This window comes from Phascolarctos cinereus, unplaced genomic scaffold (assembly GCF_003287225.1).
Source record: "Phascolarctos cinereus isolate Bilbo 61053 unplaced genomic scaffold, phaCin_HiC Scaffold_4;HRSCAF=312, whole genome shotgun sequence".
Lineage (NCBI taxonomy): Eukaryota > Metazoa > Chordata > Mammalia > Diprotodontia > Phascolarctidae > Phascolarctos > Phascolarctos cinereus.
The window spans coordinates 67,213,881-67,226,308 of NW_027555847.1; the positions used below are offsets into that span (position 1 = coordinate 67,213,881).

General features: G+C 43.9%; 1 protein-coding gene across 1 annotated transcript in view; it reads left to right on the plus strand.

Annotated features, from left to right (window-relative positions):
- The first annotated feature begins 1,171 nt into the window (after positions 1-1,171).
- Positions 1,172-12,428, plus strand: part of VOPP1 (VOPP1 WW domain binding protein) — a 193,740-nt gene continuing 182,483 nt past the window's right edge. The window contains 1 exon segment of the mRNA XM_020981280.2: positions 1,172-1,618. Coding sequence (XP_020836939.1) covers positions 1,562-1,618 — 57 coding nt within the window. The 5' untranslated portion in view covers positions 1,172-1,561.

A 12,428-nucleotide genomic window follows, 5' to 3' on the forward strand; every position in this document is an offset into this window, starting at 1 on the left:
AAGACTGAATTTTGTGGCTCCCAAATCCCCAAAGTCTGACTTGGCAAGCAACAGAATCAATGACTTAGGAATCACTGGGTCATATGTCTAGAACTGGAAGGATCTGAGAAGTGATCCAGTCCAACCCACTCATATTTGCGGATGATCTAAGAATTGTGACTTTCACAGTGTTACATAGTAAATGGCAGAATCCAAATCTGAACCTATCTTCTGACTATAACTCCAGTAACCTTTGTGCTAAACTATATTAATATTGGCATAAATGGTCAACTATGTTTCCAAAAACCTTACTCTAATAAGTACCATGGACTCCAAAGCCAAATCGAAGAAAAGGGATATTTGTGTCCTAAGGAACAGCTCCCATATGAACACCTGTCCATCTCCATACTCTTAATCTTGGCTTTCATTATGGCTCTCTTCTGCTGCATTCACCCCATGCACCGATGGGTACTCGAGATATATGCATTCCATTGCTTACAATAGGAGATGAGGTGGGGAGAGAGGTCTGGAAGTATGACCTCCCCGGTATAACTAAAGGAGGCGCGATGCCAAGGAATCCTTGCCGCTCCCTATTCCTTTTGCCTCCTCTGTTCATTTTATGCTCGCGCGGGTAGGGAAGTGGGGGGCGGGGATAGGGGCTATCCTGCCTCCCAGAGGCCCACTATTCCTTGCATATGAGGGGGGTCCGCTTTCCCTAACCATTGGCTCACCTACCCAGCCCTTCTCCAATTAGTTCCCGCCACCTCCCTTCCTGGACCAAGCTTCTTCATCCTTCACCCTCTTGTGTTCCCTAGCTCGGGCCTCCACCTTCGCCCCTTGGGTTCCCGTCAGTCCCCTCCAGCGTTTCCTGTCCTCAGGTCAGGGGGCGCAAGGTGCGCTCCGTGCGGGGGTGGGGGAAGGAGACGGCCTCACCTTCCCCCTATCCCAGCTTTGCCCTGGGAGTGAGTGTCTTGGCCCCAGTGTGCGGGCTCCGGGCTGCGGCCTCGCGCTCCCGGGGCCCTCCGCCGTCCGTCCTGCCAGTCGGCTCCCCAGCTTCAACCCGCGGGAGGGGGGAGAAGCAGCGAGCGGGCCGGGTCTCCGCCTCCGCCTCCTTCCTGCACCGTGCACGCCCACTGCGTGTGTGTGAGTGTGTGTGTGTGTGTGTGTGTGTGTGTGTGAGAGAGAGAGAGAGAGAGAGAGGGAGAGAGCCAGCGCGCGCGCACACACACACACACACACACACACACACACACACACACACACACACACACATACACACACGCACGCGCGCACTCGCGGGGCGGGGAAGCCTGGATCTGCTAGGAGAGCGGAGCGGCGTCGGTCACTCCCAGGACTTCGCTCCGTTCCCGGGCTCTCCTTGGGCTCCGGCTCCCGAGGGCGGCGCGCCCTGAGGCACGCAGGCGGCTCCCAGGCTTGCTCCAACCCACCGTCCCTCCCCTCTGGGGACAGGATGAGGGGGCTCGTTCCGCTGACAGCTCGCCAGCGTTTCTGAAACCGGAGGACAGAGGGGAGAGCCGCACACCCTTTCTCCTGCCGCCGGGACCGGAGCAGAGAAGGAGCCATGAAGCCCGCTCCGTGGAGGATCCTCCTTTCGCTGCTGCTGTGGCTTCTGCTGGAGGTAGGGGCTGGGGACTGGGGCTGCCCGATAACCTTCGCAGATGTGTCCTGGAAACGCAAACAATAACCCAGAACTGAGCGGTGGCATGGCAAGTTCGGGGACCGGCTGCCTGCCTCGCCGGTCGTCTGGGACAACCCCACCCCGAGGACACCAGGGCGTTGGTTTGGAAACCGGGTCTCACCGGAGGCACCGATATCTGGATGCATGTATGCCAGCCACTTTATAGGCTAGCTTAGGGTCTCTGCTGAGACATCCTGGAAAGGGGGTCTGCCATGCCTGACTCGTTCCCCGACTCCTCTCTCCTCCCCTGTAGCCATCCACCTCTTAGCGGAAATTCTGCTTTATTAGGGTTTCTCGTCTCCTGTGCGGAGGAATCAGGAACCTTTTTGGAAAGGAAAAATCTGGCTGGAGCTAGCCTAGGAATGAGTATTTTGAGCTGGGAAGGTGAACAGAGAAAGGCCTTCTCTTACCTAGAGTGTAGGGGGGGCGGGAAACTACTATCTCCCCCCTCCGAGGCATCCCAGGGAGCAATCTTGTGGATAAGGTGTTTAAGAAGTCCTTTTCCTATTGAAACTGACGTGCCCTGAATTTCGTCTGGTCTCTGTGCGGTTGGTTCACCTCGGGCTTGTTGAGCAGGTGTACATTTAGAGAATTTCAAAGCGATTCTGCTAACATATCTCCGTTGAAAGTAAGAGGGGGAAAAAACCCCCACTAACCAACCCTGCATACTTATTAAAAAGGAAAGCTGCCAGTTGGAGAATGTGGCCAGAAACCGGCACAGAAATAGAAAAAGGCTTGTTGCTCTGTGGAAATTGACTCACTTAAGTAGTGAACATATTGAGCCACGTTCCTTTTCTTGGAACGGATTGAGGTTGTAAGCTTCCTAGCTAAATCTGATAAGGCCTGCGCACAGATTGAGGTTAGGGCTGGCTTGGAAGTTGGATCCCTGTTTGGACACCTGCCCATTTGTTGGAGTGCGTTCTCTAAAGTGGGCAGGAGCCAGAGCTCGGTAGGGATGGAGTGTCTGAATTAGGACTGCTGAATTAACTTTGTTCCCAGCTTCAGTTATTTCAGATGAAGCGGTAGTTAACATTTAAACTCAAACGGAATGGAAAATAAGGGGCACCCTAACTCTTATTGTATTCTGTATTGTAAAGCATTTCAGGAAAATTGCAAAAACTTTTCTGCTTTTTGTGAGAGTCTGAGTTCATTCTGCAAAGGACTAGCTTTTCCCTCCTTTCTCCCTTATAAAATAATATTTTTGTATTTTGAGAGCAAATCTTAGTTCTCATGAAAAGACTAGTCCATCTGGTTTAAACCAGGCAGGTTGCCATAAAAGTTTCTCCCACAGATCTCTGACAGCATGCTCCTACTTCTTTCTTATCAAAGACTTCCCTGTTTTGTTTTGGTTTTGGTAGAGAAAATGCCCTCCTGGCTTTTTTTTTTTAATTACCGTGTGTGTGTGTGTGTGTGTGTGTGTGTGTGTGTGTGTGTGTGTGTGTGTAAACACATGTGTTGTCTGGTTGTTAAGATTTGAAAACCTAGAAAGCTTATAGCTTCAGTGAACTCACAGGTGAGTTTAACCAAGAAGAAAAGAGAGAGGCAATTGTTTAAATAAAACTTTATTGTATATATGCATTATGCATCCGTGCACACTTCACATTTTAGGCCTTGGGTGAATTAATCTAGCATCATTTCTTCTTTGAGACCACCTATTAACTCCTTCCAAGTGAGTAGTCAGTTACCCTACTACCATAGTCTTATCAGGAATACAGTACTTTTCCAAAGTATTTTTACTGGAGGGAAATATACCAGAGCCATCTCTGAAAAGAAAGATAGAACTAGCTCTAGGGCAAAGCAGTGCAATGATAATACCCTCCAAATGAGAAAGGCTGGCAAACAAAGCCCAACATCTGGTTCTTTGGGAACTTCTGGAAGATTGACTAAATTTTTGGCCCTATCCTGGATAATGGTGGATTGTTGTGTTGACAGATTGTAAATGATGATAATACAAACTCCTCAGCTTGGCATTTAAATCCCTTCCCAATCTGGCTTCCATTTACCTTTCCAGACTTATTTTGTATCACTCCCGTTCATGTATGCTGTGTTCCAGCCAAACTGCACAACTAATTGTTGCCTCCCATCTCCTGTCCCCATGCCTTTGGACTGCCTGCCCTCCCTGTCTGGAATTCGACTGACTCTTTGTTCTTAGAATTTCTAGCTTCCTTTAAGGCTCTTCCTTAGGTGCTGTGTCCTAATAGAAGCCTTTCTTAATTTCCCCCTAGATGTAATTGCTTTTTTTTTCCTCAAGTGATCTCATAGATACTTATCTGCTTACGTTTTGTATCCCTTAGTGGAACGTAAGGCCCTTGAGGGCAGGGACTTAAAAACAGTGATAGATAACAGTGTTTATTCTAGAATCATCTGTACCAAGCTGAGTATTTTGCATATAGTAGGAGTTTAATTGGATCCTAAGTTTTATAGCTGGCAGGTATGTTAGAGACCACGTAGTCCAACACCCTCATTTTACTTATGAGGAAACTGAGGCAAACAGAGATTGTGTGACTTGTCTAGGGTCACACAGCTTAGTAATTGTCCAAGGCCAGATTTAAACTCGAATCTTCTCGACTCCAGGCAAATAATGTATATAAAGACTTTTGGAATGCTTCTTGCTGGGTTTTATTTAAGGCCTTACACTTGATGTTTTATATAAATATACACACACATATACATATAAATTATATTACATAACATGTACTGTGTATTATACATACATACATATTTCATGTGTTTATGTATGTGCAAATGTATACATACATATATACATATATTTTAAACTGGGTATAATTTTCTCTGTTTCTCCACCCAAAATCTTACATGATTTTTAAAATTAGAAATCAATCACTTAAATCCAATGTACAAGTATAGTTACTCTTAATATGCTTGTTATAGGGAAAGGGCCCTGGTCATAAAGTGGGGGTAAGAAATAAGGGAGGGAGGCAATACAATTGCTTGTGCTTGCCATGGTTAAAAGCAGCAAGTAGTAATGTAGAGTTCTGAGGAAGATTCTGTTCTCTTTCCATTAAGCCCAAGCCTAATGGGATCTCTAACCAAGGTTGGGTAATTGGGGATTAGCCCCAAGGTGCTGAAATTTAGAGGAGCTTGGTGGTAGTACTTTCTACCTTTGACTATAGCACTTAATTAGCAAGCATGATTAAAATAAAAATGAATGAATGAATGAATCAAAACACATTTTTAAGCGCTTACTATGCCATGCTAATTAATAGGGATAAAGCTATTCAAATGACCACTTCATTCCCCCATTGGCTACCCCCTTCCCCAATGAGCTTTTCCTTGGCATGATCCCAACTCATTTCCCCTCCCCATGACTTCCCTAGCATCGGACTTGTGGTATCCCAGAGTCTCCACCCCCTCAACTGAATTGAGGGTGTTTTGTGGGGTGTTACTTTCCTCTGGTACAAACATTGCTAGTTATAGCTCTGGAGAAGATCATTCACCAACAAGGCACAAGGGCACCCAAGATTTAAAAACAAATCTGAAAGCACACAGATGCAAAATGTATATTGTGTGGACCTGGAGCCAGCAGGCTTGGAAGGGTACTCCTGTTCATGAAGAATGGAAGCCACCAGCTCCTGGGAACCTCACCCAGTTTGTTTGTCCTTTATAAAGGCTAGAGCAGATCATTGACAATAATATTACAACCTGAGGACTAACTGAGTGTTATTACAGAAGTGAAACCCCCCTCCTCCAACCCCATGAATTCTTCAGCTGCTTAGGAGTTTGGTAAGGGCTAAAAGTCAGCTTCCTTTGCTCCTGTCCCACTCCCTCCCTTGCCCTCTGGGCCTTGGCCACAACTCCTCCCATAAGCGAGTGGCCAACTGCCTCCTATATTTTAACTGACGGTGAAATCTAGATCTCTGTTCTAGATCTTGAAGCTTCAATAAAAATGACATCCTAGGGTAGGATGTATTTGTCTATCAGATAACTAGGGGGAGTCAGCCTAGATTGAATGTGCCTAATGTGGGCTTTTATCAGTGAGTAGAGCTTTTGGGGAAATTGTTATTAAGTTCCTACTGTATGCAAGGTATAATGTGCTGGGCTCCAGAAGAGATGTCCCCATGAAGCTTATAATGATCTAGGAAGTGAACCAAGACACACACACACACACACACACACACACACACACACACACGCACACACACAAATAGAATACAGGGGCCAAGAGAAATCTGGGAAGAAAAAGAATATTTCTGTCTGAGGGGGAACAGGGAAGGCTTTGTGGATAATACCTTGTCAGTAAGTGGACAGTAGACAGAGGGAATGTCCATGAAGACCTCAATTCAAATGTGGCCTCTCTGTTTGCCTCCATTTCCTCATCTGTAAAATGGGAGTAATAATAGTATCACCCCCCCATTGTTGTGAAGATCAAATAAGACAATAATTGTTTTTTAAAAAATGCACTGGGGCAGCTAGGTGGTGCAGTGGATAGAGCACTGGCCCTGGATTCAGGAGTACCTGAGTTCAAATCTGACCTCAGGCACATAATAACACTAGCTGTGTGACCCTGGGCAAGTCACTTAACCCCATTGCCTAGCCAAAAAAAAATACACTTAGCACAATGCCTGGCACATAGTAGATGGGGTGTGTGTGTGTGTGTGTGTGTGTGTGTGTGTATGTGTGTGTATGCTTATTGCCTTTCCCTTTCACTTACCTGAGCAAAGTCTTGAAGTATGTGTGGAATTTCAATAGCTACAGATTTGAAAGAAGTGTATTCCAGGTTTAGGGAATTTCTTTAAAAAATAAAACCCACAAAAAGTTATCTCTTTTGTTTTAATATCATAGTCACTTTTCAGGTATCACTTTTTTCAGCCACTCTACCCCTCCAATTGAACCATTCCTTGTTAAAAAGATTTTTTTTTTTAGCAAAACCAACCATATAGAATAATCCTGTTTAATAGTGTAGACCATATTCCACATCCATAGTTCCCCACCTTCCTGAGAGGATGGAGGTACATTTCTTTGACACCTGTTATCTGGGACCAACTCATTATAGTTACTGGAGAGTTTATTTCCCTTTTAATGCCCTTTTCACTTACAATTTTGTAGTTATTGCAGAGCTCTTTCTGGCTTGGAGTTTGGAAGTTTTGGCAACTATTTCCCTTACAAAGGTCATTTCGATAACACTTGAAAAAAATACTTGTTAATAGTTTCTTTTTTTTAAAGTATATTTGTGAAACCTTGCTTGTATATACCTCACTTGTATACACCTGCTTGCATCGTTGTCTCATCTACTGGACTGTGAATTCCGCTTTTTGGTTTTTTGCTTTCTTTGTATCCTTGACTCTCAGCACAGTGCCTGGAACATTGCAGGTGCATAATAAAAGCTTGTTGCTGACTAGTTAGAAATCTCTGGGTGAGGCTGCTTTGCATATCCTGAAGCATTAGTAGAGCAAACACCTCATTGAGCCAGGAGACCTGGGTTCTAGTTCCAACTCTGCCACTCATGCATTACCTGCGCTTGGACACTTCCCTTACCTTCTGGGAGTTTCGGTTTCCTGAGCTGTAAAATGAAGGGATTGGTTCTGAAATCCTTTCCAGCTCTGTGATTCTGTCACTTAAATCAAGAGCTCTCTTTAGGCTAGGAATGGTTTTTAAATATCAGATTTGCTATGAACCCTCGAAGTCTGACAAGGGAGGGGGGAGAGAAATGGAATCTGAGGATCAATACACACTTCCATAAAGCCCGGAGTATTTGGGGGCAGGGATGCTCAAAATTAGAAGTAAAGAAACTTCAAGAACTTTTGTTTTCTCCCCTCCTCCCTCCCTGCCATTTCTCCAAGTCCTCCCACCTCTTTTGCTAGATGTTTTACAGGGCACTGAAATCCGATTTATGCTGCAGATCCTGCCCGAGGGCACAGTCTTGTGGTGTAATCCCATCCAACCCCCCTCACTCTCTTGTGCCCGTTTTAGAGTCTGAGCAACTTAGCTTGGACAAGGAAGAAACTTTTTAATGGGGCTGTTCTCTTTTAAGAACCTTTATGGGAGTCTAGTTGGGGGAAGGGGCATCATGTCTTGACAAACGACAGTAAGCTGTGATCCCTGTGGAATCATGAGGTCAGCTCTAAAGTAAATGAAAGGGATAGGAAGGAGAATAAGAGCTAGACCAGGAGCTGGTTAACATGGCTGTGGCTTGCTCATAGCCTCTATGCTGCTCAGCTCAAAAGTGGGGGTGGGGTGTAACATATGGTATGTCGAGGGGATGGATGGACTGGGGTAGTGTCAATATCTCCCAGCTTGAGAAGCAGTGTGACACACCAGTAATACTGGAGTCCAGAGGCCTGAGTTCAAATCCTGTCTCAAACACTTAACTGGCTGTGTGATCATAGCCAAATCCCATAATCACTCAGAGCCTCAGTTTCCTCATCTCTAAGATGGGTATAATAATACTTGCCCTTGATACCCCACTGGCTTGTTATGAGAAAAGCATTTTGAAGACCTTTAAGCCCTTATAATAAATTGTTATGATTTGCTCTTAGAATTTGGGATTTTAAACATGGAAAGGACAGTATCAGCCATAAAGTCCTAGAATGTTCTCATTTTACAGGGAGTACTGAGGCTCAGAGAAAGAGAAAGAATTTTCCAGGGATGTGCAGGGAGTTAGTGATGGAGTTGGAGATAGAACCCAGGTTTCCTGTTTCCCGGACCAACTTTCTTCCCACCCTTAACATATTGCCAAAGTAGGATAACCCTAAGTGGTTTCTGAGCATGCCTGTAGCATGGGACAGCTGCACCTCCAGTTTTGTTTATCTTTGACCTGTAATAGGCTTGGATTAGGGCAGAGGTGCTGTCTCTAGGTCTGGTCTTTCATTCTAGGAACATGTACAATACACTGCTTGTGCTTCTGTTTCTGGCTTGCATCATTTCATCATATACTTGAGATAGTCCTTGTAGGTATTTCTCATTAAGAGCCTACTTTTCTATTTTCCTTTGTAAACTGTTTTTGTTTTTGTTTTTGTTTTTTTAAATACAAGAGTCAAGTGAAAGCAGATGGGGGAGAAGGGCAGCAGCCATGTTTCTCAGCCTTGCTCTGTGTGTTTATTTTGTGATGTCCTTGGTGAAAGGAGTCTTTGGTGAAGGACTTCCTCCACCAATACAGATCAGCACTTTCTTAGAGTCTGAGAGTTTTCTGGGGCTCTTCTGAGACTTCCAGTGACTTGCCCAGGCTCATACAACTTTTGAGAAGCCTTCAGACTTTTATCTCAAAGTCCTAACCAGGGCTCCACTATTTGCCCTTACCTACTTCCTCGTGTTACCCTAGCACACACAAAAAAAAGAGAAAACCAGACATCTCTGTCAATGCCACAAAGGTGATAAGCACATCTTTTCTTTCCTTAGTAATTTACTGATCTGCACTTAGTAGTATCCATTCATTCATTTAAAAAACACTTATTGCATACACAGTTTGTGCAAAGTACTATGCTAGGTATTAAGAAGAGTACAAAGAAGTATAAGATATGGTGGCCAAATTGTGGCCTAGTAAGAGAGAAAAAACAAGTAACAACAACTGATATTTATGTGGTATTTTAGATTTTGGTTTCATATTTAACTTTGTGCCTCACATAAACTCTGTTGCATATAATTATGCTCATTTTTTCAGATTAGGGAAACTGAGGCTCAGGGACATTAATTATAACTAGTAAGTATATTTAACTGGTGTTCAAACCCAGGTCTTTTTGACTCCCAAGTCCAACACACTACCTACTATGTCATTTTGCCAGTGTTACAAAAGAGGTACAAAGTATGTGTTTAAAGAAGAAAAAATATCACTTCTGAATGAGGTGATCAGAAAGTTTGAGCTTGGCATTTAAATTTGGCTTTGAAGGATCAAATATTGATGGAGATTGAGGTTGGGTCTCAGCAAAGGGCGTTCCAAGTAGAGGAAATGATGTGAGCAAAGTAGATGAGGATATCAAGGGAAGTTGGGGGATGCCAAGCAGGAAAATTTGGCTGGAGTATAGAGTACATGAAGAGGAATAGTAGAACATAAGGTAGCAATATACATTGGGATCTAACTGTGAAGGACCTCAGGCATTTGTAATTGAATCTGTGGGCCATTAGGAGCCATTGAAGGCTCTTGAACAGGGGAGCTACATGATCAAAGTTGTGCTTTAGAGAATAGCAAATAGTCACTCAATGTAATAACTGGTATGGTGCCTTGATGCTATATCCCAGAAGTCCCCACTAAATCTACTTATTCAAGGCCAGATTCTGGGACCAATGCTAGGGAGAAATATAAGGATAAGTGGATTGAAACTAAAGTAACTCAGCATCTTAGGTCTTGTCTAACTTTGTGCTCTTTCTGCTGCAATTGAATTTCTTTGCAATCAAGTCCCAGTCTTGGACCCCAGTTCTCACAACTTAGGTCCCATCTCCCGTTCTGGTTCCCTTATCACTTCTCGAGTTACTTTCAAACTGGGGCCCTTTATTACTTTCTCTTAAATCTAGGGACTGGCATCCTGCCCCTCAAACCTGGTTTCCTTAGTTCATCCAGATGATAGCATCCCAGTTGTAATAGGCAAGAGAAGTGGTAAAAAAAAAAAACTTGAACTGATTAGGTAGAGACAACTGGAATAGTAAGAAAAGATTGGAGAGTCACTTCATAGATCTGATCTACAGGACAGGGCAACTAATTACAGAGAAAGAGACAGAGAGACAGAGAGAGAGAGAAAGAGAGAGAGAGAGAGAGAGAGAGAGAGAGAGAGAGAGAGAGAGAGAGAGAGACAGAGAGAGAGAGAGAAAGAGAGAGAGAGAGAGAGAGAGAGAGACAGACAGACAGAGAGAGAGAGAAAGAGAGAGAGAGACAGACAGACAGACAGAGAGAGAGAGAAAGAGAGAGAGAGAGAGAGAGAGAGAGAGAGAGAGAGAGAGAGAGAGACAGAGACAGAGACAGAGACAGAGACAGAGACAGAGAGAGAGGAGTTAAAGGATGACTTTGACATCTACCATTTTCCTAGACAGCCAGGTTCAACACAGTAACAGAGAGGAGGCCATTTGGGGATGAAAGATATGAAATTTGGTTTTAGACAGGTTGAGTTTGTTATATGAGCAGGATATACAGAAAAAAAAGATGTATGATGGATGGACACCTGGAAACATGGAACAGCAAATTGGTCTAATTGGAGACTAAGAATTGGGAGTTAGTCACACTAGAATCCATAGTTTATACTGTAAGAGTGGAACAGTTTGTGAGGAGGAAGAAGGTAGAGGATAGAAGAAGTGTCTTGATTGAAGAAATATCTACATTAAGGGAGATAAAAATGGAGGTAAAGGCAGTCAATCAAAGAGCTAAAGAGAGTGGTGGAAGTTGAATCCAATTTCCAAGGGATGGTAAGGCAAGCAGACAGTGATTGAAATAGGATACTGTTTTGAGAAGTTTGGCTTAGGTTGAGGGAGGGTTTTTCATTTTGTTTTCTGAGACAGAGTAGTTCAAATTCAGCCTCAGATACTTTATAGCTGTGTAACCCTGGGCAAGTCACTTAACTCTGTTTGCCTCAGTTTCCTCATCTGTCAAATGAGCTGGAGAAAAAAATGGCAAACCGCTCCAGTATCTTTGCCAAGAAATCCCCAAAAAGGGTCACGAAGAGTCAGACATGAACAACAACTGAACAACAGCAACGGCAGCAACAAATAAGTGCTAGGCACTGTGTTAGGTATCAGGAATACAGAGATAACCAAGAAGCAGGCCCTGTAGGCATAAAGGAAGAAGTTGGGAGAGAGAGAGAGAATGATGATACAAGGGAGAAGAATTAACTTGACATTACAAGTTGAGGGTGGGAGAAGGGTGGTGCAGCAAAGAGCACCTGTGGAAAGTTTAGTCTTAGAAAGGAGGGGGCACATTTTCCTCTCAGGGACTAGAGGGAAGGAGAAGATAAGTGATTGAGCAGATTCACTATTAGGTGGTTTATCCCTCCTTTGTCTGCAAAGGTGAAGCTAGGGGTATGGAATATGACATCTCTTTTTTTTTTTCTAGGCAATGGGGTTAAGTGACTTGCTCAAGGTCACACAGCTAGTTAAGTGTTATGTGTCTGAGACTGGATTTGAACTCAGGTCCTCCTGACTCCAGGACCGGTGCTCAATCCACTGGAATATGACATCTCTTGACAGACATGGTTGATGACTTGTTTTTTCCCCCTCTCTTTTAATTCTTTGTTACAAGAGATGACTCACAGGATAGGGGTGAGGGGGCAGGATATATCTGGAAATGAAGGTGATGTAAAAACAAAAGATGTCAATAAAATTTTTAAAAATTATGTGAAGAGGGAAGTTGACAGTTGGTATTATGTCATCTGTGAGGGTGAGGATGCTCTTAGGGTTGGGAAATTTAAGAGTAAAAAAGGCCTGCTGTGATAGGAGGAGTGTATGAGGGAAGATTAATAGGCCATCATTAAAAGGAGGCCAATAAAGAGATGATTTAAAAGAATTGCAAAATGACAGGGAATGGTAAGTTGGAGAAAGAAGGTGTGAATAGTAGGGTCAGTCATCATGGATCTATGACTTTCTCCAATCTAGAGGTTGACTGGACCCTACGTTGGGTCCAACAGCACAGGGAAAGGTCAAAGAATAAAGTATTTTAAGATTCAAGTGAGTGTGTTATTGAAATAGCCGAGTGTGGATATGTTGAGAGGCAGAGGAAGCTGAAAAAGGAGGTGGATTGGCTGTGAAGATAGCAAGGGTTCTATGGGGCTGCAGATGAATTTCAGGTCAATAGAGTGGAAAGTAGAACATAGGA